At 41.3% G+C, this 27,457-nt stretch overlaps 1 protein-coding gene across 2 annotated transcripts; it reads right to left on the reverse strand.

Moving 5' to 3' along the window:
• Window positions 1–13,744: 13,744 nt before the first annotated feature.
• On the reverse strand, window positions 13,745–27,374 carry Hel25E (ATP-dependent RNA helicase 25E). 2 transcript variants are annotated; one of them, XM_067768857.1, is made up of 8 exons: window positions 27,292–27,374; window positions 26,808–27,026; window positions 26,410–26,630; window positions 26,173–26,356; window positions 15,365–15,483; window positions 14,463–14,594; window positions 14,002–14,404; window positions 13,745–13,931 (listed from the first exon to the last, which is right to left on the reverse strand). In XM_067768857.1, the coding sequence occupies exons 2-8, from the start codon at window positions 27,004–27,006 to the stop codon at window positions 13,918–13,920; spliced, it is 1,272 nt and encodes a 423-aa protein (XP_067624958.1). In that variant the 5' UTR covers window positions 27,007–27,026; window positions 27,292–27,374; the 3' UTR covers window positions 13,745–13,917. The 2 variants fall into 2 exon arrangements, with proteins under 2 accessions (XP_067624958.1, XP_067624957.1); XM_067768856.1 differs by having other exon boundaries at window positions 27,189–27,345.
• Window positions 27,375–27,457: the final 83 nt, after the last annotated feature.

Consider the following 27,457-nt stretch of genomic DNA (forward strand, 5'->3'; position numbering starts at 1 on the left):
AATATATGTAATGTAATAATTTGTTTAATAATAGTATTTTACAATTTTTAATCATGGTGAATTTACGTACAAAAATACAAAAACCCAATGCACTAATTTTTGGTATTGTTTAAAGTTTTTTTAAGTAGTATAAATGTATCAGCAGTGAAATACTTTAGGAAAATATAACTAAATTTGATAACATTGTTGCTGCTGTTGCTCTGGTTTACAGGTCATTTGCTGAAAAAAATGTGTAATTCATCTAAATGCTCTTTCGAATTTATTTCCATACTGCTGAATAGATTTTAATTTCATAGGTATGCTTGTACATAGCAAATAACGTGGAAACCAAGCGACGCACACTGGAGTAAAAAAAAATACCTTAAAAATAGTTGTAGTTATTTGGCTCAAAATTCCTATAGTAGATCGTAGATCGCATTACAGAATTTGCAGACTTCTTAACATTTACATTTTATATATTCATTTCTAGATATTCTTGCGCTCCACTCGAAAACGTCTACGCCAATATGCTGGAAGTTTTTTTTAAAACCGGGCATTCTCCTTTTTTTTTTTGTTGGGTATACTAAATTTGGTGTTCGCTTTCTTTCTTCTATATGCATGTAAATGCATATGCTTAAGTTAATTATACATACAGATGTATGAACCGCGTTTTAAATAGTTGTTTCTCTAAATGTTTGGGTTTTTTTTCTTTTTTTAAACCAACATTATTTTATTTTAACAATTGCGCTAATGGTTTGAATTCTGACCGGACTTCCTACACATTCATAGGGTACATAAACGCACGACCCATAACCAAAAGGCAAGCATATTAGCGCCCAAATATGTGTCCGCGCTTTTAAGCACAAAAAAAAAAGGAACTGACTCACCCAGTAGGCCGGCGTTGATGGTTGTTTCACTCTGGTCTGAGGGGATCGAGCGGACCTGGTGGCAAGGCAACTTCGTGTGGACCTTTACCTTCTGGATGACTTTGTGCTAAATTGGGCGTTCGCTGTATTACGCTGCAGCGTACTGCTGGCCCTGGAGGCGGATGGGGTGTTGGACGCTTTCCAAAGGTGGTGGTGTACTTCGCAAACGTAGAGAAAGAGGTCTATCTTCGAGTATCAAGGCTTCTCCTCACAATTAGTTAGTGCCGTCCGAATCCGAGTCGGAATCCCTAGAACTTTCCTCACTAGGTTTGACTTGGAAGCGCTGACTTACTACTTCAGCTGGATATTTGGATATTCTTGTAAGGGTTAGTACCACTAGTTCCTCGGCATTTTGCTGATTGTTCTTTGGCCTTTTAAATGACCTTCTTCCTTGTTTCCCAAAAATTTTCCCACGTTTTTCTCGGTCAGTGCCGGAAACTCAACCAATTCTTTTTATTTTTCTTGGTTTCGAATAGCGTTTTAACATTTGATTTGTACGGATTTAAAAAAGTATATAAATCGTTGATACGATACGACTTGGCACAAGCAAACACGTTATGGTCTAGCTCCGTTCATCAGCGTGGCAAATCCAAAAAGGCAAGGAAGAAAGAGCCGCGCGAAAAACTTTTTGTCCGGAACTCGTGGTGGTTTTTTTCTTCTTTCTCTTTCTTTTCTTTTTTTCCCGTCTTCTAGTGATGGCCGGTCTGTCTGTTCCCTTCTTTTTCGATATTTTTCATCGCAACCCTTTCCACATCGCTAGGTGTGTTCCCGTGAACACGCTCCCAAGTGGGTCGTAGCCGTAGACCGTAGCAGCAGACCGTAACAAACCTGCTTCGCTTTGAAGACCTGACGATGAAGCGAACAGGGAACCGGATCATCTGTGGGAAGCCATTGCCAGGGATCTCCGATGACAAGCAACGTGGGGCACGACTCACCCCTGAGATAAGAGTCTCAAAGTCCTACTACGAAGCTAGCCGGGCAACATAGGTCTGTCAAAAAAAAAATTAAGTCAAGTTGGGAATAATTTCTGTTTCCTAGTTATAAGGGCTTTGCGGCAATTAGACATTTGTTATGGAGAACTCGTCAAAACTCCGAAAGATGATTCCTAGAGGTTATAGCTCCCGCCGGAATGCAAAACAAAAAAAGGTGTAGACATTTTGATCTGGAGAACTCGTCCAAACTCCGAAAGGCTAGTCCGACCTAAGCGTGGACTGCCAGGGTGTTCACGGTCCTCGGTGAGTACGCGTGTGAACAACCCATGAGGTCATTGCTCGGGGAGAATACTGGGCGAGATGGCCCCGACCGCCAAAACGCCCAGACACAAAAAAAAAGGTCCAATTGGTGGGTGTATATAAAAAAAATCAAATTGTGAATTGGCAAAAGAAACGTTTTCTAGTTCATTGCGGGCGAATGTCCGACGCGTGAAAGCGACCTATCAATTTCCCGTTTAGGTCCTCGAGATCATACAATGCGTTGCCTATTTTTCGAAGCACGCGACACTTCAGGTATTTGGGTAGGAATTTGGCATTAATGCCCTGTTTAAAATTACTTAAGGCAAAGTTTCTCCGAAAAACTTCCTGACCTTCCTTATAGTTGACGTGTCTAGAGCGCTTGTTATAGGTGGTTACTCCCCTATCTTTGGCCTGATCTAAATTTCTACGGATCTGCTCACGAATATTAGTCAACTTGTCAGCTCGGCTTACTACCTTGACCTGGTCTTCTCGGAGGCTGCCGAGTTTCCCTAAAATGTTGTACGTTGAGGCATGTTGGACCATGTTTTGGCCATATAACGCAAAGTATGGAGAACACTGAATCGCTGTATGAAAATCACTTCTCAAAACTGATAAAATCTCGGGTATATGCTTATCCCAATCAGTATGGTCAGATTTATCTTTTAGGAAAATCCTAATCTTAGAAACAATTTCTCTGTTGACGCGTTCGGATGCGTTCGCTTGGGGAGAATATAGCCCCGTCCTCACGTGCGTCACCCCGTAGTTTGCAAAAAATTGGTTCATTTCCTTCGAGATAAACTGTTTACCATTGTCACTGTGAATAAACTCAGGGACCCCTACAGCCGGAAAAATTTCTGAAGCGAAGTAATTTATAACGTTTACAGTGGTGGCTCTCTGCATGGGCTTTAGCCAAACGTATTTTGAAAAATGGTCTAGTACTATGAAAAGAAATTGATTTCGCCGCTTAGATCTCGGATACGGCCCTAGAAAGTCGCAATATAACCGCTGAAATGGCCTTTCGGATTCAAAGGTACTCCCTATAGGTGGTCTCGACTGCTGATTGGTGGGTTTTACCGTTTTGCAGGTGTCACAACGCTGGACGTAGTCCCTGACGTCCTTAGCCTGCTGCGGCCAGAAGTACTTCTGCCTAACACGTTCTAAGGTTTTCTGCCATCCGCCATGGTAACTCCGGTTAGCGTCATGTGCTAATCTCACTGCTTCCTCAGTCAACCCTTTTGGCAACCATAAACGCCACAGCGAGTCTTCTTCCCCTTCCATCCCCTTACGAAACTTAACTCTTTTGAAAATTACACCGTCCACCACTCGTAAATCCGGAAGTGATTCCTCGTTTTCGGTGACGGTCCGAATTAAGTCTAAATATTCGTTGCTGCAAAATTCGGGAGAGACTAAATCTATTTCTCCGGGCGTGGTAGTGAAAGTTAACTCGTCAACATCAAAACGCGACAGCGCGTCTGGTACTACATTCAGGGTGCCCTTACGATGTTCCATTCTAAAATCGTATCTTTGCAGTAAGAGTGACCATCTCGCCAACCTCCCGCTCAAGTCTTTTTGTGTCATCAACCACTTGAGACTGGAGTGGTCCGTAACAATCCGAAAAGGTAATCCTTCGACATAGGGTCGGAAACGCTTCACACTAATTATGGCTGCAAGGCATTCCAGCTCGGTTACTGTATAATTGCGTTGAGCATTATTCAGCTTTTTCGACACGAATGCGATTGGATGCTCAGCGCCGTCATCATCGACCTGGAACAACACTCCGCCAACACCTATTTTGGAAGCGTCGCATTGTATTACGAATTCTTTGGAAAAGTCTGGTTGGGCCAAGACAGGCGCCGAACTCAAGGCTACTTTTAGTTTTTCGAACGCCTCTATAGCTTCAGGAGTGAGTTTAAACGGGCCTGCTGACTTGCGGAGACAGTCGGTCAAGGGACCTGCCAAGTCAGCAAAATTGGTAATAAATGCTCGGTACCAATTCGCCATGCCCACAAACCTACGCACTTGCCGAGGGGATTTAGGGATCGGGAAGTTTTGTATTGCTTCTACTTTTCCCGGATCCACTTTCAGACACCCGCTGCCTATCAAATACCCTAAGTAGCGTATTTCCTTCTGACAAAATTTACTTTTTTCCACATTTATTGTCAGACCTGCATCTCTCAAACAGTTCGCCACTTCCGCTAGCAATTTTAGATGATCCTCAAAATTAGTGCTACATACCATCAGATCGTCCAGGTAGACAAAGACGTTCTCTCGCAGACGCGAAGGGATCGCCTTGTCCATCAGCCTACTCATAGTCTGCGGTCCATTGCACAGACCAAATGGCATCACCTTGAAGTGGTACAGAGGCCTCCCCGGAACTGCGAATGCTGTTTTTTCCTTCGAGGACTCTGTCAATTTGATCTGGAAGAACGCGTCTTTCAGATCAATGCCACTAATAAAATGCGTATCTTTCAGTCTGCTCAATAAGCCGTTGATATGAGGCAGGGGGTACGAATCCTTCTTAGTCACCGCGTTGACCTTTCTCGAATCTATGCACAGCCTGACTTTGCCTGGTTTCCGGACCAGTACTACAGGACTACACCACGGGGAGTTGGATTCTTCTATAACTCCTAACTGTAGTAACCTGTCTAGTTCTCTAAAAGCTTCGGCTTGCCTCGGCGGCGAAAGAGGAAAATGCTTGCTTTTTATAGGCACAGCATCACCGGTGTCGATGTGATGCTCCACTAATTTAGTTTGCCCTAGGCCTAACTTCTCGTACGAAGGAAACGTCTCGATGACTTTTCGCAATTCTGATTTCTGTTCTGGTGACAATTCATGGAGGTTAAGTTCCTCTTCCTTTTCAAGCCTAGTCTCTAAGCACTCTACGCTCGGGAATATTTCGGGAGCTAACGCAAATGCTCTCCAAAAATCGACCCCGAAGTATGCTTCTTGGAGCAACGAGGGAACAAGGTAAAAACGAATAATCTTTGTGATATTTTTAAAAGTGACTGGTAGGGATACTGAGCCTAAAATTTTTTGCTTGTTGCCGCCCGCGGTATATACGAACGCATGTAAGGGCTGATATTCGAAGCCGTTATCCTCTAGGAATTCTACTCCATTTTTCCCTAAGATGGAGACGTTGGCTCCCGAGTCTAACAACCCTACAAGAAAACTATTTTTAATTCTAGCCTTTACTAAAGGCCTTTCGTCCTCTGTAAGCGTTAACGTGGTGGCTTGCAGCAGTCTACGCTCCTGTACTCTCCTGTGGTATCTCTTCCTACACTTCAAAATATTGTCCGATACCGGATATTGGTCAAAAATGGTATGTCTCATTTGTTCATACCTATCCTCCCTTTCTTTTAGGGTTGGGAAAAGTTGCGTTTGGCACGCGACATCCCTATGCTGGCGTCGCAGAATTTTGATTTGCTCGCCCATCGTGAAAGAGGACGTTCGACTCTCGGATTCAGAACTATTCGAATCGTCAGTACTATCGGGGAAGGTTATTATTACAGTCGAGGGTTCTTCTGCCAGGGTACTACTGCACCTCGGAAGCTCACCACCTCCATGCAGCGATTCGCCCTCTGGTTCAGCGCACGGGACGACGCCTCGAGCACTGGCTGATGTGGGAGCTATGAAGCCGAACGAGGTTCCCCCATCTTCTCGCTCGGGTACTGGTTTCCCTGCCTGCGATGGTCCCTAGGGCATTTAGGAGTGAATACACCCTTATACCCACATTTAAAACAAAAAGGACTTTTTATGGATTCCTCGCAATATATATAGGAGTGCCCCATTCCCTGGCAATTCCAGCACTGGATTCCCGAGTAGTCCGGTCTTCTGCTGCGTCTATATTCCAGCGCCTCTATCTGCGGATCTATCTCGCCGTTCTCGCCTTCCATCGTCATGTCCGGGGTTGTCACGCGTGCCTCGCTTACATGCCGTCCTGGGTAATTGGCTCCCAGCAGCTTGCTCTCTTTCAGCACTTGTTCACCTCGGCGTGCTACATCGCGCAGATCGTGGAGGTTCCTTACGTCCGCATTAAAAAGCATTAGCTTAAGGCTACTGTTGACGTTCCTTTTTATTATGTCAATCAGTAGAAGCTCTGACATCGGCTCCCTTAAGCGCGCGTTCAAGGAGATTATGTCCGCGTGAAACACGTCATAACACTCACTTGCCTTTTGCTTGCGCATGGAGATCTCCATCATGATCTCGTGGTCCGTTTTCAAGGTGCCAAACTCTCTTTTTAAGGAGTAGCACAAAAAGGCATATGTCGCATTTGGGTTTTGTTTTGTGAACAGCCAGTACCATTCTTCGGCTCGTCCCGAAAGGAATAAGTGGAAACTGGCCATTATTTGTTCGTCAGGGCATTGTGTGCGCTCACACAAGGTGTTTAATTTGAAGAGGAAATCGCTTACACTCCCAGTGCCGTCGAATGCGATTTTCCACTCCTGCGGTTTTACTGTTATGCTGCTTGGAGTCGGGTACATTGGCGGTACTACCGATGGCAATGGGTTACGGTCCATCCTGCTTGCGTTCCTGTGTTGCTGGTGTGCTTGCTGCGTGGATTCGAGAGCGGCGTTGAGCTGGGCCATGTTGGCTCTAATTGAGCCCATCTCTCTCCGCATTTCCTCCTGCGAAGCCTGGAACAGTTGGTGTAGCACGTCCACCCACGAGCCTCCACGAGTGGCTTCGTCCTGCATTCCTAGGAGGTTCGCCTGATCGCTGGTAGCGTCCCCAAAATTTCCAACCTCTTGATTTGGTGGTAAGGCACCCGCTCCATCTGGTGCATAGTTCGACACATTGGTCATTATCCCCGAGATGTTGTGGGTGTTTAGCAGCGATGCATTTAAATTGCTGGTGCTTACAGGTATGTCCAGTTTGTCGCGGTCGTCGTTCGGGCCCGAGCCTATATGAGTCCCCGCGGGATTTCCGTAGGATCCTCCTACTGGGGTATGCACCACCAAAGGACGCCTTGCTTTCGAAAAAGCCCCCCTATTAGCACCGCCCCGGTGCTGGTTCCCTCGTAAACTGCCCGCACTCTCGAACGGAGTGTTCCGGCCCGTTTGCCCGTAGGACTGGTTACGCGACATAATCCGTAAAAAAAAAATTCTTTGTCAAATCCTAGTATTCGAAAAAAAAAAAACTTCTGTTCCCAGAAGATGGTTTGTTAAAGGAGGAAAAAAAAGTTTATATATCTATATATAAAAAAAATTGTGCGAGAATTAAGGCAATCATTTATCAATGATCGCACCAAAATAGAGAAAAAAAATTTCAAAAGCTGAAAGGAAAACGGTTAGTTATCTATAAATTTTATATGAACAATGTAGGTGGTGATGGGAACGCTGACATCCCATCACTAGAAGGCAGTAGGCTAGGCAAAAAAAAAAATTTAATACAAACACATTCATACTTGGCCCTAGTGCTCCCAACCGCAATCGGGGGGGGTCTTAAGGCCCCCCCTCCGAGTTTGGTTGGGGCCACCAGGGTCCGCTCCAGGCACACACGAGTAGGTCTCAACACGCCCAGCCGCAACGCAGGGGCAGTCTCCAGGGGCTTGCCCCTGGGACTGGTTGGGGGTGTTGAGGCCTCCCGTCCATTCTCGCTGGACACCCCTCCTGCCTCCGCCGCAATGGGTGGAGCGGTTTCGAAACCGCTCCCCCAGTCTGGTGGGACAGGAAGGGGTGCCACTCTGAATCCCAGCTCAACCCATCACCATCCAGGTGGTATTCCAAGCTACCACCTGGGACGTGGGATGAGCTGGGGTCCTCACTACACGCGCACACACATTCACCCTGGACAACACAAATTCGGCTAAAGGAAACTAAAAGAACAAAAAAAAATTTTACTTAAAAAAAAAACCCAATTAGCGGACAAAATTATTCCTTAGCCGACTAACGGACAACATTCCGGGAAAATAAAAACCCCAACTACAAAAAAAAATCAAGTGCGTGCAGCACTGCCTCATCGGGTGAAAATAAAAAAAAATCCCGGAGACCGACGTGAAGTCCCGTGGCTCCGTCAGCCACTGCCCCCGATGACCAGCCCGGACAACCTGATCCGTCTAACCATCTCACCGCAACGTAGGTGGCAGCTTCTGTGGCTGCTCACTCGGACTGGTGGGATGGTCAACCTCACAGGTTGACCCGACTGACCCTCGCGGCCAGCGCCTTAGGTGCCTCGTTGGGCGCCATCTGTTATGGAAACGCATCTACGATGGAATCAGTAAGGAAGGCGGTCGGCATGATGTGTTGGTGCACAGTGGCTAGTCATTGTCGGCTGGGGCGGGTCCTTGCCAACCTTACTGTTCCTGCGCCATAAACAGAGAAATGTTCCTATCATGCCTATCAAAACGAGCAGCTGTCAAATTCAAAAAAAAACCGACAGAAGCGCAGAGACCGACTCAAAACGCTTAAAAATTCAAAATCACACAACATCCGGCCGAACCGGATGTCACGGACAGACCGTTGACATTCAAAAATTTAAATTCAAACTCAAAAAAAAACTGACGCAAAAAAAATACTACCGAACCGGACATGGCCGGTTACTAACGCTGAAAATCAAATTCAAAAAAAACCGCTGAAAACCAAACAATAACAAAAAAGCTGGAAAAATTAAAAATAAAAAAAAGAAAAGGGCCGAATATACATAGGGGGCGCCGCGGGTGATGTTGCGACGCCCGGTGCATTTATCCCACCCTCAAAATCCATGGCCACCGACGCACCTAAAATTTCGGTGGCCCCTTACCTGTCTTACCTTATGCCTTCTAAATAATTGGCGACGCCAGCATTCCCATATCAATTACAAATTTATTTATAATTCATCATTTATAAAAAAAAATTATATGAAGATGTATATATATACTACTCGATCCTGAGTTTTATCTAAATTTGTTTTCTTCAAAATAAGGTATACGCATTAAGTTATAGAGAAAAATGTGATAAAATGCTTGTTTAAGAGGTACAAAAAAATAATTTCGAACAAGAAATTTGTACATAAGTATCTATTTGATGGAGTTCATTTCGATCCAGGTATTAAGAAACATGAATAGTAAATATTAACTTTGTAAAGCCAAAGTAATAATTCCTTTTTGGGGCTTTAGACGTTTTTAAATGGTTCTAAAACAAGTTTGGTTGCAAGTTTATTGCAGCTTTTCAAATAAATGATCCTTCTTTTACTAATAAAAGGTGTTTAATATCTTTAACTGCTATTCTTTTGTTCGCAGCTGTATGTACATATAACATTTTTTTTTTTTCTCTGGTTAAGTATAGTTCAATCTTTTACAGTATCGTTGTTTTTGGTTCAAAGGCTTTCGAATTTGCACTGGGTGGTATTTACATATATAGATACATCATATCAAAATTTGAGGAAAACGCAATTCCGAAAAATCTGCTGGTTAGGGCCTGCCTCTATGAATTAAGCTAACAATATATGTAATGTAATAATTTGTTTAATAATAGTATTTTACAATTTTTAATCATGGTGAATTTACGTACAAAAATACAAAAACCCAATGCACTAATTTTTGGTATTGTTTAAAGTTTTTTTAAGTAGTATAAATGTATCAGCAGTGAAATACTTTAGGAAAATATAACTAAATTTGATAACATTGTTGCTGCTGTTGCTCTGGTTTACAGGTCATTTGCTGAAAAAAATGTGTAATTCATCTAAATGCTCTTTCGAATTTATTTCCATACTGCTGAATAGATTTTAATTTCATAGGTATGCTTGTACATAGCAAATAACGTGGAAACCAAGCGACGCACACTGGAGTAAAAAAAAATACCTTAAAAATAGTTGTAGTTATTTGGCTCAAAATTCCTATAGTAGATCGTAGATCGCATTACAGAATTTGCAGACTTCTTAACATTTACATTTTATATATTCATTTCTAGATATTCTTGCGCTCCACTCGAAAACGTCTACGCCAATATGCTGGAAGTTTTTTTTAAAACCGGGCATTCTCCTTTTTTTTTTTGTTGGGTATACTAAATTTGGTGTTCGCTTTCTTTCTTCTATATGCATGTAAATGCATATGCTTAAGTTAATTATACATACAGATGTATGAACCGCGTTTTAAATAGTTGTTTCTCTAAATGTTTGGGTTTTTTTTCTTTTTTTAAACCAACATTATTTTATTTTAACAATTGCGCTAATGGTTTGAATTCTGACCGGACTTCCTACACATTCATAGGGTACATAAACGCACGACCCATAACCAAAAGGCAAGCATATTAGCGCCCAAATATGTGTCCGCGCTTTTAAGCACAAAAAAAAAAGGAACTGACTCACCCAGTAGGCCGGCGTTGATGGTTGTTTCACTCTGGTCTGAGGGGATCGAGCGGACCTGGTGGCAAGGCAACTTCGTGTGGACCTTTACCTTCTGGATGACTTTGTGCTAAATTGGGCGTTCGCTGTATTACGCTGCAGCGTACTGCTGGCCCTGGAGGCGGATGGGGTGTTGGACGCTTTCCAAAGGTGGTGGTGTACTTCGCAAACGTAGAGAAAGAGGTCTATCTTCGAGTATCAAGGCTTCTCCTCACAATTAGTTAGTGCCGTCCGAATCCGAGTCGGAATCCCTAGAACTTTCCTCACTAGGTTTGACTTGGAAGCGCTGACTTACTACTTCAGCTGGATATTTGGATATTCTTGTAAGGGTTAGTACCACTAGTTCCTCGGCATTTTGCTGATTGTTCTTTGGCCTTTTAAATGACCTTCTTCCTTGTTTCCCAAAAATTTTCCCACGTTTTTCTCGGTCAGTGCCGGAAACTCAACCAATTCTTTTTATTTTTCTTGGTTTCGAATAGCGTTTTAACATTTGATTTGTACGGATTTAAAAAAGTATATAAATCGTTGATACGATACGACTTGGCACAAGCAAACACGTTATGGTCTAGCTCCGTTCATCAGCGTGGCAAATCCAAAAAGGGAAGGAAGAAAGAGCCGCGCGAAAAACTTTTTGTCCGGAACTCGTGGTGGTTTTTTTCTTCTTTCTCTTTCTTTTCTTTTTTTCCCGTCTTCTAGTGATGGCCGGTCTGTCTGTTCCCTTCTTTTTCGATATTTTTCATCGCAACCCTTTCCACATCGCTAGGTGTGTTCCCGTGAACACGCTCCCAAGTGGGTCGTAGCCGTAGACCGTAGCAGCAGACCGTAACAAACTTCTCGGTGATCCAGAGACTTGAAACTTACCACATAGTTTGCGAGTCGATGGCATTACATTCGTGGAAAACAAAATGCCGCCAAGTGGCATACGAATCGAGATAAACGAAAATCCCGGAAAAAACGCAGGGAATCTTCCGATCGATTTTTAAGTAACTTCCCGGTGAGCTAGAGACTTGAAATTTGGGCCGTGAGTCAGAACCCGGTGACAATGCAATATTTGATCAAAAAAATTTCGCTAGGTGGCGTATGGATCGAGATATTAAGAAAATTAGTTTTGATTTGGGAATTTTTCAATCCATTTCTAACTAACTTCCCAGTGACCTAGAGACTTGAAACTTGGCACACAGTTCGACGGTTGGTGACAATACAATTCAAAGAAACCAAAATCCCGCTAGGTGACGCGCTAAGTGAGATAACTACAAATCCTTGAAAAACGAGGGGAATATTGCAATCGTTTTTTGAGTAACTTCCCGGTGAGCTGGAGATATGAAACTTCAGCCGTAAGTCAGAACTCGGTGACAATGCAATATTTTATCAAAAAAATTCCGCTAGGTGGCGCATGGATCGAGATATTAGGAAAATTAATTTTAACTTGGGAATCTTTCAATCCATTTTTAACTAACTTCTCGGTTACCTAGACTTGTAGCTTAGCACATAGTTCGAGACCCGGTGACAATACAATTTACAAAAAACCAAATTCCGCTAGGTGGCGTGCTAATTGACATAACTATAAATCCCTGAAAAACGAGGGGAATTTTGCGATCGATTTTTGAGTAACTTGCCGGTGAGCTAGAGACTTGAAACTTGGGTAACGGCTCAGAACCCGGTGACAATGCAATATTTTATCAAAAAAATTCCGCTAGGTGGCGCATGGATTGATATATTGAGAAAACTAGTTTTAAATTGGGAATATTGCTATCGACTTTCAACTAACTTCCTGGATATCTAGAGACTCGAAACCTGAAATAAAAATATCAGATTGCCTAGAGCAAGAACTGAGTTCGTAAAGGCCCTAGAATACATAGGGTTATAAAATGTATAATGAATTACCTACTGCGATAAAAGACTGTGAAAATATTAAAAAGTTTAAAGAAATATTATTTAGGTAACGTTTTACAAGACTGTGCACCACCTAATTTTTATCGAAAATTATCAAAGGTGGTATCAAAAGACGCGTCTCGAGAGGTAAAAAAAAAACTTATAATAAAACTCTTGTTTTGTGATATTTGTTTGTATGTAATACTGTGATTACTAATATATAAATGTTACGCACTTATTCCTTTTCTGTTTTTTATATTAATGTATTCCCCTTTGTTATTAAAATACACAGATCACCCTTGAAAAAGCTAGATACTAGTGAAACGTCGGGTTGGAATGATGAAATAAGTTGTTTTTATTTGCACCAAACGCCAATGGTCAAAAGAGCCTAAGTAAGCATTATTAAATGTTATAGATTGACCGGAAAATCACAAAAATATACATATATAGTTTAACACTCGGTGACAGTGCAATGTTTGATCAAAAAATTTGAGCTACGTAACGCACAAGTCGAACTATTTAGAAGATTAAGCCATACCTTGATGGCTAGCCTCCTGAGTGTTGCAGGCGTTGAGAACTCCACCTCGTTGAAGGCCCAAGTCAATGCACGTTCTTGCATACTTTTAGGCGTACGCGAATTTCACCACGGTTTTCAGCTGTGCAAATAAAGTAGCTGACAAACGAGGTGGAATTCGCTTCTTGTTTTCGCCAGTGTTGTCAGCGAAAATTACACCAATTCTCTTAAATCTTGCTATTTTGAACAAATAAAATGAACTTTCACTTAGGAATTACTTAAATTACTAACCAAAGTTGCATCTGCCTTTTTGTAGGCAGTACTAAAAAATTGAAAATAAAAAGATGATAAAAAAATCTTAAGGACTACCTTTATATAAATGGACCAAAAAATAGAAGGCAATTTTTCCTTTAATACATAGTCTTGTAGAATTTTTACTAAAAAACTTTAACAATAGCTCTTGTAAAAGAATTTTGGGATTTAAAACTATAAAGGTGGAGCGCAATCTTTCAATTTAAGGCAAACCATGTACTTGGGATTAACTAATTGATTATTTAATATTTAAACACGCGCTCTACCTCTTATAATTTTCGGAGTAGTCCAACGTAATTTTTCGGTTTTCTGAAAATAAAATTTTCAGTTTTCGCTTTCGGAACAAATCGCGTCTTCTGACACCTCTGCTGATATCTTTGGACCAGTTAAGCAGTTGTGAGCTAAAGTAATTACCAAATTCAGCATTCATCAGCATCACATGAATTTTAGAAAATATCGGTTGTTCATGTTTCAGTCACACATGGGAAACTGTAGTTACAGTATCAATCGAAAGAATCTAACCCCTAATGTGGGTACCGAACAGCAACATTGTCGACGTTTTGTCAATCACACCTATGAAAACAAAGTCATTACATTTCTATACGCACTTTATTTCTACATTTCTCATCATTTAATACATGATTAGTCTTCTACAAATGAGGTGTCTTAAAAAAAATAAACTTTTTTTTTTGTTCACGGACATTTATTAGAGGAGAAATCTCTATCAAGTTTACAATAAAGCAGTCCATTTAAATTTAAATATTTATCTCCCTTCAACTGCAAATAGAAAATGGAGTTGTACATTAACCCATATGACAGATAAATATGAGCCATTGAATATACTTACTGTAGGAGGATAAATCAATCTCATCCGGCAATTCAGTGATATTAACATCAAATCTGTCTTGGACTTCGTTTAAAATTTTAGCATCCGCCTCGTCTGAAACAAAGGTTATAGCCAAACCTTTTGTACCAAAGCGACCAGCTCTGGCAACGCGATGCAAGTAAGTGTCGGAATCTTCTGGCATGTCATAGTTGAAAACAATGTTTACACGTTCAATATCCATACCACGGCCAAAAAGGTTAGTAGCAACCAAAATACGCTTTTGAAAATCTTTAAACTGTTGGTAGCGATTCAAACGTTCTTCTTGAGTCATGCCACGATGTATACCGATTGCGGGAAAATTTTGCTCTGTAAGCAACTGAGCTAGAGCCATACAGCGTTGCACAGACTTTACAAATATAACGACCTAATTTCAACGAAAATATTACGTTTTATAAATTAAATTATTGTTTATAAAAACATGCCTGATTGAACTCGAGCACATCGAGCAGTTCAAACAATTTTTTATTTTTTTCGTTCTCCTTCAATTTAACATAATGCTGTTGCAATCCATGCAATGTTAGTTTAGCTTCATCGTCAACATAAACCTCCATGGGCTGTAATACAAATTACAAATTAAAGAATAAAAATTTAAACTCATAATTAATAAAATTCAGCAATAAATTCATTCTTCTGCCACATTTCAGCACTTTATTCCAATCCCTGCCGCTGAATCGTGGAGACAAATTACGTGTCTGAAGCTCTTTCAAACGTCCGATTAATCTTAGGTTTAGATAGATTTATATGCTATATAATTACATACGGCCGCACAACCACCACATCCCATTAGTTGGAAACAGGCTACTGGCGCACGCACACGGGTTGTTGAGCCATCCCCAAGAAAGTTTAGTTCTATATTCCATCCGTTGCATACCACGCTGACAGATGCATTCCCAAAGTTTTTGCACTTTCCAATGCAGTCTGCGTTATAAAGGTTTGTTCATTCCAGGTTAGGAAAAATACATTGTTGGGACGAAGATAAATACGTTGTATTGTTTCCAAACTGTTTTAGTAAACAGTTGAACGCGTTAAATTGATTGAAAATTGTTTCATTTTTTTTTTCTTTTGTTTTTGGTTATTTTATCCACCAAAAGACGGAGTAACTGAATTCATTTGACCGTATTCTGGTCTTCTTTTAATTAATAAGAGTTCATTTTATTACAATTTCTATTTTATTATATTTGCTTTTAAAAATTGACTTTGTATTTTTTAATTTTTTTACTGGCCGTTTAATGGTGTTGTGGTGTTTATGTTGGGGCAGTTCAGCAATTAGGATAAGGCTTAGTGGAATAACTAGTAGTAGTAGAATGTACACGTGGATATTTACATCTTGCATAAATTTTTTGCACACCGGGCGTATTTCCTTGCTCAATGTGGCGGAAAACATCATAACTTGTTTTCCATGTGGAGTTGAACGGAAGATCTCCTGAACATCACGACGCATGTCTAAAATAAACAAATATAATAAATTACAAATAGAAAGAAGTCGTATACTACATAAAAATATACTTTAATTTAATCAGTTAGGAAAACATTTTTCGAAGGAACCAATTTTGAAACATTACGTTATTACTCTGACGAGTTCGGCATGCATATCTTAGGGTATTGTCTATCAAACATAACTAACTTTGAATTATACTACGATCGGAGTCGATTTTACTATACGTTTTGAAATATAATAACTATATAAGCCGCTTTGTGCTTTTTTGGACAAAAAAAAACATCTGTATTTATTTAGCAAGACATTCTTATATTGCTTACAATTGTTTTTGTTATTAATATTAAAGAAAAAAGCAAAGTTTACAAACGGCGATGATTACTATGCTCTTAAGCGCGCCTGAAATATTAGGATTAAAAGGTGATATTGTTGTTGTTGTAGCGATAAGGGCACCTCCCCAAGGACCACCCTCCCACCCCTAGATCCATGGAGTTCGGGGTCGCCGGAGCCTCGGCTGTTAATGAAACAGGATTCACCATGGATAGGTGACGTTGACAATTGGGTTGGAGAAGCTATATATTGCGCTAGCAACCCCTTGAAAGGGTTACGCTACACAACCCCTTGAATCTATTTGGTATTTTAGTCGTCTGTTACGACAGGCATACCTACCGCGGGTATATTCTAATCCCCTAACCTGCTGGGGGAACTAATGACCTATGTTTTTATCCAGTATCACAGACTTAAAGTTTACATCAATCAACATAAATTAATCTAAATGTTACGTGTTCGAAAAAAAAAGTTTAACTAGCCAGCTTGCTGAAGGACTTAAAATATTCATTCGACGGTATTATTTCTTAAAATGAGAGAACTTAAAGCACTGAAACCTACCTCTCTAACACCCATCTCTTTATGGTCCGCCCCTGTTGAAACGGACAGTTTCCTAGGACTCCCGTTAAAAGATTTTGATGACAATTTATGAGTAGTCGTGCCCTTTGTGGGTGAAGCACTGTTAATACAACAACAAAATCGCCCGCTGAAGATAGGCGCCCGTATGCGCCGCCATATAACATACTGTCAAAACGCTATCAAAATGCCAAAAAGTAGCCTTCTTAAACATCCTGTCAGGCAACTGACGGATAAGATATCACACTTGCGAACATCGTCTTCGCAGCGGCCTACTTTGCGGGAGACAACTACGAGGTCCCTCCAGAGGGTGTGAAGAAACTGACGGAATACTGCAGATGGGCAAAATTACCGTTGATCATGGGATGCGACGCGAATGCGCACCACGAGGTATGGAACAGTAGAGACACCAATTCGAGGGGCGAGTCCGTTCTTGAATTTATTATTAGTAATGACCTAAGCATATACAACGTTGGGAATTCACCAACCTTCATCACTAGGTCTAGAGAAGAAGTCCTGCACATAACCCTGGGTAACGATCTGGCTGATGAGCTGGTCTCTGGATGGGGGGTTTCCTCTGAACCCTCAATGTCGGACCATCTTATTATCCAGTTCGTCATCGGGGCTATTCCCATAGAAGGACCACCAAGGCGAAATCCCTGGAACACAAACTGGGACATGTTCAGGAACATAATACAGGGAAATCTTTCTATCATAGATAGTAGGAACAGAGGAACAAGTTATATGGAATTAGAGACAAGAGTTAATAACTTCAACCGTGTCATTATTGAAGCGTTTAACTCTAGCTGTCGAGAATCCAAAGGCCCAGGAAATAAAACCCCCTGGTGGTCGAGGAAACTCTCGGAAATGAGGAAAACCGTGCGCAAACTCTTTAACCAAGCGAGGCGCACGGGAAACTGGGAGCAATACACAGCGAATCTAACAGCATATAACAAAGAGATTAGAAATGCTTCAGGAAATTTTGCGAGGGTATTTCGGAGGTTCCAGAGGCGGCAAGGCTCCACAAAGCCCTAGCCAAGGACCAAAGGGAGACTCGATTATCAATTAAGCTCCCTGATGGAACCTACTCAAGGACTGAGGAAGAAAGAGCACGTGCCCTGCTTGCAGCTCATTTCCCGGACGCATCCTCGGATACCTCAACGGAGGAGGCTCGAGAAGGGAGACCAACACCCACAGATTGGAACCTCGCTAAAGAACTCTTCAACGATGGCACAGTTAAGTGGGCAGTAAAGTCTTTCCAGAGCTACAAATCTCCGGGAGTAGATGGTATATATCCAGCCTTTCTGCAGCAGAGCGAGGAATTGATCCCACACCTGGTCAGGGTTATGAGGGATAGCCTCGCACTGGCATACATCCCGACGGCGTGGAGAAGAGCAAAAGTGGTCTTTATACCTAAGGTGGCTAAAAAGGACTACTCCAGTCCTAAGTCCTTTAGGCCTATAAGCCTGACATCCTCTGCTCTCAAAGCAATGGATAAGATTGTAGACCATGAGATTAGATCAAAGGCTCTCGATAGAGTGCCACTACATAAAGATCAGCATGCATACAGAACAGGCAGGTCGACAGAAACTGCACTGTATCAGCTGTCCACAGAAATCCGAAGTGCGTTCGAGTGCGGGGAGATAACTATATGCGCATTTTTGGACATAGAGGGGGCTTTCGACAACACGTCACACGAAAGTGTGAATCGGGTACTCGAGAGAAGGGAGATACAGCGTCCAATCCGTATGTGGATAAACGCCTTATTGCGTACGAGGATTGCCGAAACCTCAAGGGGGGACGGTACAGTAGAGATTAAAAAAACAACGAAAGGATGTCCACAAGGGGACGTCCTGTCACCCCTGCTGTGGAGCCTGGTAGTAGATGAACTTCTACAGAGGCTCTCAGACAACGGAATCCGATGTCAGGGGTACGCGGATGATATTGTTATCATTGTAAGGGGCAAATTTGAGAGCACCCTTTGCGACATAATGCAAAGGGCATTGAGGTTAACGAAAGAATGGTGTACTGAGGTAGGGCTAAGCATCAACCCTAACAAGACACCCATTGTGCCCTTCACCAGGAAGAGGAAACTGGAAGGGATTAGGCAAATCACAACGAATGGAGTACAGATGGAGTACACGTCTGAGGTGAAATACTTGGGAGTCACGTTTGACTCTAAGCTCTTATGGAAGAAACACGTCGACAACACCATATCAAAGGACACAAGACGCTTCCCAAGGCAGTCGGTTCTATGTACCGGAGCGACTCGGGATTTTTCCCGACCAAGGACTGTCATTTCAGTGTGACCCCATCTAATTTGTTTCGTCACTCCCACAAATTGTCATGCTCCCAGCAGCTCCTTGCAGCAGGACTGCTCCATATTCTCTTACACCGGGAAGGCATCGAATCCAATCCGGGTCCGTCTCCTGACCCCGGTCCTGAAAAATGGTTTTGCTGCATCTGCCGGAAAAGAATCTTTTTAGGACGGTCATACTCTGTTCAGTGTGTCTCGTGCAAGGGATGGTTGCATCGGACAGGTTGTAATGGGCTTGATCCCAAAACCCGACGTCCACGTAACTTTTATAAATCTTTTGTGGTTCCTTGCTGTTCACGCCCAAGGGCGTCCCGTAGTCTACGCCTAAGCGCCCCCACTACCTACCAGCAGCCCCGCTGCTCAGCAAGCCACAACAAGTACCCGCTGCTGCTCGCACTCAAACAGCTGATACCACTCATAACTACTACCTTCGTAGTAGAGTTGGTAGCAATGCTGAGCATCAGCCCCTGCCCCCGTCTTCCCCCCCCCCCCCCCCCCCTCAACTCAAACTTGCGGGCGGACAGTAGGGGTGAGATGTTGGCGGATCAAATAGAAGAAACGACGTTCTGCACAATAAACGGAGACGCCCCACACGTATGGTAGGAAGCTGTCACAGCTCGCCAGATATCTCAATCGTGAGCGCACAGCTCGTAAACTGCGTCAACTGGCAGCCGATGGTAACATTGGCATCCGACCACCTGCCCATACTTATTTCGCTTGAGCGTACCGCCGACTTCATCGTCACTGAAAAACGCACTTTCATAAACTTCAAAAAAGGAAAGTGGGAAGAATATAAATCCTTTACAGACAGCCGCTTTGCTGCCCTCCCTATCCCGACTGATGCCCAACAAGGGGAGCGTGCCTTCCGTAAGGTCATTAAACCCGCCTCGGCCCATTTCATTCCCGCCGGGAGAATTCCCGAAATCCGGCCTCACTTCCCGGCGGAGGCCGCAAACTTAGCGAGAGAACGTGACCTTATTAAGGCGACTCCCAAATAAGGGATATAAACCAACGCATCACATTGCTTGTGGATGAACACAAGCGGGCGAAATGGGAGGAGCACCTAAGAGGTTGTAACCTCTCTACCGGTGTGGGTAAACTTTGGTCCACCGTAAAGTCCCTATCGAATCCGACTAAGCACAAAGACAAAGACAACAAGCGAGCGCTTTCTGCCGACAATATATAATGCATCCTACGGTTGACAAAGATAGACGGAGAGCCAATAGACACGAACATAAACACAAATTCAGCGCGTCACCAATCACCATCACCGCTAAAGAGGTTGAGGACGCCATTGGTCGTGCTAAACCATCCAAAGCAGTGGGCCCAGACGGCATAGCCACGCCGATGCTTAAAAGCCTAGGGAAAGAGGGTTTCAAATATTTATCGCATGTCTTCAATCTGTCTCTTTCCACCTTTGTCATACCTGAGAAATGGAAAATGGCCAAGGTGGTCCCGCTACTAAAGCCTGGGAAACCAGCTAACATAGGTGAGTCGTATCGTCCGATATCTCTCCTATCGCCAGTAGCAAAGACGCTTGAAGCCATTTTGCTCCCTTATTTCCAAGCAAATTTGCAGCTAGCCCCTCATCAGCATGGCTTCAGAAAACTCCATAGCACTACCACCGCGATAAATGCCATTAGCACCCAGATAAATTGCGGTCGATACCCCCACCATAGAACAGTACTCGTAGCGCTAGACCTATCAAAAGCTTTTGATACGGTCAACCATGGCTCGTTACTGCAGGACCTGGAAGGGTCTACCCTTGCCCCATGTCTTAAAAGGTGGACCGCAAATTATCTGGGTGGTCGGCAGGCATCGGTGCAATTTAGAAACGAAACATCAAAACCAAGGAAAATTAAACAAGGGGTGCCACGGGGTGGTGTCCTATCCCCACTTTTGTTTAATTTCTACATATCTAAGCTACCTTCACCACCGGAAGGAGTCACAATCGTTTCCTACGCCGATGACTGCACAATAATGGCCACAGGCCCAGGCCCAAAGATCGATGCGCTATGCAATAAAATAAACGGCTACCTCCCTGATCTCTCCAGTTTTTTCGCCTCGCGAAACCTGGCATTATCACCGACTAAATCTTCCGCGACCTTATTTACAAGATGGACGCCCCAAATGTCGACCATTTTGAACATCCACGTCGATGGCACTATGCTACCGACTGTCCTACACCCCAAAATCTTGGGTGTGACGTTTGATCAGGATCTACATTTTGGTGAGCACGCAGCCGCAATTGTTCCGAGAATTCAGAGCCGTAACAAAATCCTCAAATCCCTCGCTGGCAGTACTTGGGGAAAAGATAAAGAAACGCTCATGACTACATACAAAGCAATTAGCCAGCCGATTACGTGCTACGCGTCACCCATATGGTCGCCAAGTCTAAAAATCACCCACTGGAAGAAACTACAGGCCTGCCAAAATGCTGCTCTCAGAATCGCCACGGGCTGTCTTCTTATGTCCCCAGAACACCATCTGCATAATGAGGCGAGAATACTCCCCATCAGAGAGAGAAATGAGATGCTGATCAAACCCAGAAACCTGGGCATCCCAACAGACATCTGATTGATGAACCAGCACCGCCTAGGGGCTTAAGGAGTCATCTCCGTAAGCATTTTGAGGAAATACGGCACCTGAGAACCCAGCCGTATGAAGTGAAAAAACACAGCAGGTCCTTGGTGAACTCCATAAACAGGCGTCGGACCTTTATGCCGGGAATTGCCCGGTGCATCCAGTACTTAACGAAAATTATCCAAAACTTGCGGAAGAGGAACGCATACTCCCCAGGGAAACGCGTGTCACTCTTGCCCAACTTCGTTCTGGATACTGTAACAGGTTAAACTCTTACCTATCCAGAATCAACCCCGACATACAACATGTATGCCCCGCTTGCAATGTGTCCCCACATGACACCAACCATCTCTTCAATTGTAATGTGGAACCAACGCCTCTAACACCCCTTTCCTTATGGTCCACCCCTGTTGAAACGGCAAGTTTCCTTGGTCTCCCGTTAGAGGATATTGATGACAATTTGTGATCGGTCGCGGCTATTAGGTGGGGCGAGCATTGCTACAACAACAACAACAAAGGCCACAAGAGCAATAATGGTGTGCAGACGTATTGCAGGAAGATCCTGAGGATACAGCCCAAAGATCCTAAGGTGGATGTACACTATGATAGTGAGACCTATCATAGTGTACGGAGCAGTTGCGTGGGCATCAAGAACAACCATGGTGACCGTACAAAAATCGCTCACGAAGCTTCAACGCTTAGCGTGTGTCTGCATTACGGGAGCCATGCGAACATGCCCGACGGCAGCAATAGAAGTGCTGCTTGAGTTAACGCCTCTACATATAATAATTGAGCAGGCAGCCAGGAGTGCTTTAGTAAACATAGCTAAAGAGGGATGTGGAAGAGGCAAAGTGATACAGTCACGGAGCATGGCGAAGCTGCAGGAGCAGATTCCACTTATCCAACTTCCCAGAGATGATACGAGGAAGATAATTAAGTTTGAGAAGCGCTTCAAAATAGAGCTGGGGAACAAATGTACGTGGGACACCTCCAGGATTGAAGCGCTTCACCAGGAACACACTATAATATGGTACACCGATGGCTCGAAGACACCGGAGGGCATAGGAGCGGGGGTCTTCGGGCCCTGAACCAAAATATCCCTACCACTCGGAAAATATCCGAGCATCTTCCAGGCCGAAGTTGTCGCCATAAGCCGGTGCGCAGAGATAAATTTACAGCGGGGATACACCAACGAGAAAATCGCTATACCCAGCGACAGTCAGGCTGCACTCAAGGCATTATCTTCGGTTGAGATTACATCATCAACAGTCCTTGAGTGCGTAGAGAGGTTAAACAATCTAGGAGTCAATAACACCATCCGTCTGGCATGGGTACCTGGACACAGAGGAGTGGATGGTAACGAGCGAGCGGACGAGCTTGCCAAGTTGGCAGCGGCCGGAAAGCCAATAGGACCCGAGCCTATGGTGCCAATAGGGTCACATACAATAAGGGAGGACTTTATACAAAAGGAGGCGTGCCTCAGAGAACAACACTGGCGCGAAAGTCCAGGACTTCGGCAGGCAAAGGCACTAATAGGAGGGTACAACTCGAAGCGATATAAGGCTATGATTAACCTCCCAAAAAGTAGCCTTAGGATTGTAACAGGTATACTCACAGGTCACTGTAGGCTAAAGAGTCATATGCATAAATTGGGCATATCAGCTAGTAGCCTCTGTCGATTCTGTGATGTTGAAGATGAGTCTGCAGAACACATCCTGAAGGAATGTGAGGCAGTCACATACACTCTCTGAAGCCGGGAACCATTCTGGATTTTCTCAGAGAACGCGGCTTGGATGAAGTGTTGTAAAGAGAATTGAGGGCACAATAGACCAATAGGTCGCAGTGCTTAACCTCACAACATCCATCTCACACTTGCTTTATCCACAATGGTTTAGACTGCTCATAAGTGTCCAAAAATATGAGGAGCGATGTCAAACGAAGCGTTTTGACCTCAGTACTAATAATCCGAAGGCGAAAAAAAACTCGAATCGTTAAAAAGAACAAGAACCGGGGATGGGATCCATAGTATTTTTAAGTGGATCACTTCTGTATTGGGGGCCTTCGGATGCGTTTATAAAAAATTATCGTAGTGGGTCTACCAATGGTGGGGGATCAAAATTAAATCTGTGGAAAATCTCTATGTTCACCCCACTGAGCATTTAGGTGATTAAATTTTGAATTTCCCTACATATAAATACAATTTGATTACTCTTTCTGACTAAATAATGAGTTATCATACAATTGAACAAAAGAAATTATCAAATATTAATATTTTTGATGATCAAAAACTGAATATAGTTTTTCAATCACATTTTGGAATCATATTTGAATCAAATGTGTTTACTTTAGGTGATCACAAAATTTAATCATTTTTCATTCAGCTTTCCGAATCTTTTCTGACAATCTTCGTTGACTGAATAATGAATTTTATACTTGTTAAAATTTTACTTTTCATTGAAGATCTTATTTTTTTCACATACGCACATTTTTTCAATCATGAAGTTCAGAAAAAATATATTAAAATTTTATTCTTCAAGACAAGAAATAATGTATATACTGCTCCTAACAAAAGATGTCCCCAACCATTTCTCCACCATCGGCTTCCCAGAAAATACAAATTATACCATTAGACAATACAAAGGTTGTGAACTATTTGTATTGTCTAATGGTATAATGTATGCAGACCTGTTAAATAATGATTACTAATGGTAATCATTAGCCGTTCCATTGATTATTTTCTTTAAACGCCATTTAATGATTACTTGCAATTATTTTCTATTTTTAATGATTACTTTTCAATTAATTAAAAAAAATAATCAAAAAAAAAATCATGATTTTTTCCGATTATTGAAAAAAATCAAAAATAATCAAAAGTAATCAAAAAAGGCCCTTTTGATTACTTTTGATTATTTCGATTTTTTTTGATTTTTTTTGATTATTTTTAATTATTTTTCTGCTTTGTTGAAAGAAAAATTCTCGTTTGTTGCATGCACGGAATAATTTCTACATACAAGTACATTTTAGGATGCAATATTAAATCGTAACCGCTTATCGAGGCAAATATATACATACATGCACCATATAGGATAAATATATACACGTGCATAATTTGCTACACCCATTGTATAAAATAATAACGATAATCTATGGTTCGTCCTTAAGTAATGCCAATTTTGTTTTGTATACAAAATTAATATATCCACTATTTTGGATAACGTTATGGCAATGCACTGATTAAAAATTAATAAAAAATAACATGAAATTACCACAGCTTACATTTCCTAACTGTACCATTGAACATGTACATTAGATTAGTACGAAACCTCACTTTTCTGTAATTTCCGTGGTTAATACTAAAAATATGGTTCACTATGCAAAACTTAAGATTTTATAGGAAATATCCTAGACGTAATCAAAAGGAAATAAAAAGAAACTTTAATCTAATGTACATGGACATCTGTTAATAAATTTATCTGGGACATAACAACCTTCGGTTAGACAGCTAATCATGATGATGAATGACAACTTAGAGGATCGCTCCAGTTGGAAGTGAATCTATCAACCTAAGTAGTATTACTCATACCTATTGTATGAGCATAAGCGCTCACGATATACCGGTACATCCTCCAATGTTCTGGTATGTACAAAACAATCAGTGCATAGCCATAACGTAATCCAAAATAGTGGATATATTACTTTTGTATACAAAACAAAATTGGCTTTACTTAAGGATGAACCATAACGTTATTATTTTTGATAATGAGTGTAGCAAATTATGCACGTGTATATACTTATCCTATATGGTGCATGTATATATTTGCCTCGATAAGCGGTTACGATTTAATATTGCATACTAAAATGTACTTGTATGTAGAAATTATTCCGTGCATGCAACAAACGAGAATTTTTCTTTCAACAAAGCAGAAAAATAATTAAAAATAATCAAAAAAAATCAAAAAAAAAATTAAAAAAATCAAAAAAAAAAAAATTAAAAAAATCAAAAGTAATCAAATAAGGCCCTTTTGATTTTTTTCAATAATCGGAAAAGGTCATGATTTTTTTTTTGATTTTTTTCTAATGGTAATCAATTAGTAATTGCTTTTTACGGAAAACAATTGAAATAATCATTGGCCATTAAAATGGCATCTAATTAATTGATTACTAATGCTAATTCAAATTTAACAGGTCTGAATGTATGATAATCGCATTCCAAAAATTATTCAAAAATCTCAACCAAAATGGTTGAAATATGTTCACGAATATGATCAGAAAATGACTGTGAAAAACATTCAAATATTACTCTAAAACAAATAAAGCCCAATTTTACAATGATATCAAATATGAACAAAAAGCGTTTCGAAATATGAACTATAAATGATTATTCAAGAATAATCAAATTTATGGTACCTTTTTCTCCCGACGATACATTAATTTTCGAACAGAAAATGCTTTTAAATTTGAACGTTTTTAATCATCTTGGGGTATGATATTTGAATATTTTTTGATCAAAATTTTCAAAAAATGCTGGCTGGGACAATTGTTTTCACTGTGAACAACACGATTACAACCAGAGAAATTTTCAACTTCAACTGCGAAATCTGACAGAGTAACAATTTTTTTTTTACCGCTTACGTATTAGAAAAACTGGGTCAAGATGTGTTGTTTGAAACCTCTCCCAATATTTTTAGACGCGTATTAGCAGTCGATCCCTTTTTTAATAAGTATCGTCCGTTTGTTACGCCAGTAAATATGCTGATCGGAATCGCATGGCATTCCAACAGCATACTCAATAGAAATAATTGATATAATAATGAATTGTACTTAGTAGTTTAAGTTTTAGGCCTAAACAGCCGTAATAATAAATAAAAATTAAATTAAATATAACAACGCTTACCAAGTTGCTCCAACATTTTGTCACATTCATCAAGAATAAAGTGTTTTAAGTGTTTTAAATTAAGTTTTTTGTTGCGAATCAAAGCAAGGATGCGGCCAGGTGTGCCGACAACAATGTGAGGAGTTGTTCCCTTAAGAGATTCCTCATCTTTTTGAATTGACAGTCCCCCAAAAAATACACCAACCTAAAAATAAATAACATATAATACCAATACCAATTTTATTTTTTAAGCATTACTTTTACTGCTGGCATATATTTAGAGAATCGTTCGTACTCTTTGCTAATTTGGAATGCTAATTCTCGAGTGTGGCACATGACCAATACATACACAACATTTTCTGTGGGTTCTAGCTGTTGCAAAGTTGCTAGCACAAATACAGCAGTCTTTCCCATACCAGATTTTGCTTGGCAGAGAATATCCATACCAAGTACTGCCTGTGGAATACATTCGTGTTGGACTGTAAAGTAAAAAAAAAATGTATATGTTAATAAAGGACGCCGATTCATAACTTTTTAATATAACTATTGCTCAGAAAATTTGATAAATCATCATGGGTAATATGATGTCCCTATCGATATATCATCATTCATACCACACAAATTATTTTGTTGTATTTATGCATACAAAATCTTACCTTCTGAAGGATGCTCAAAACCGCAGTCAACGATTGCACGTAAAATTTCGGGCTTCAAGAGGAAATCACGAAACCCCGAACTGTGAATTGACACGTAGGTGCCTTTCACATCCTTCTTTGGCGCTTCAGGAACTTCAGCAACTGTTGTCTCGGTCTGTTCCTCATCCTCATAATCCAAAAGATCATCATTATCGGCCATTTTTATTTAATAAATGTGTGCTAAAAACAGAAAAAGTGCATAGAAAGTTAGGTTATTTTTTTGCAGTTGGTATCTACAAGCGATAGACGACGCCATTTTCCTTTCTGGTCAACTTCGAAAGCAAGTTAAACGAAGTTTTACTGCTTAAAACTTGGTAAATTGAATTATATGCCTATAATTACCGTTTAATAAATTATATACCACTAAATTTAATAATTTCACAAAATATGTATGTATATTCTTAGAGAAAAATATGTACTTCATTCAATACAATACGCGTCTTACTTTTTCTTTGCTCGCTCGAAATTGCTTTAGCCAACATATCGCGCAACTATCAATGTTATCGACCATTTCCAGTTACAACCCTGGACTGTATGAATTACAATGGTATGAATTTCGAGATGAAAATGATGAATTACGAGATGGATGTGGTGAAAACGAGATGGTTATG

This window comes from Eurosta solidaginis, chromosome 2 (assembly GCF_040869045.1).
Source record: "Eurosta solidaginis isolate ZX-2024a chromosome 2, ASM4086904v1, whole genome shotgun sequence".
Lineage (NCBI taxonomy): Eukaryota > Metazoa > Arthropoda > Insecta > Diptera > Tephritidae > Eurosta > Eurosta solidaginis.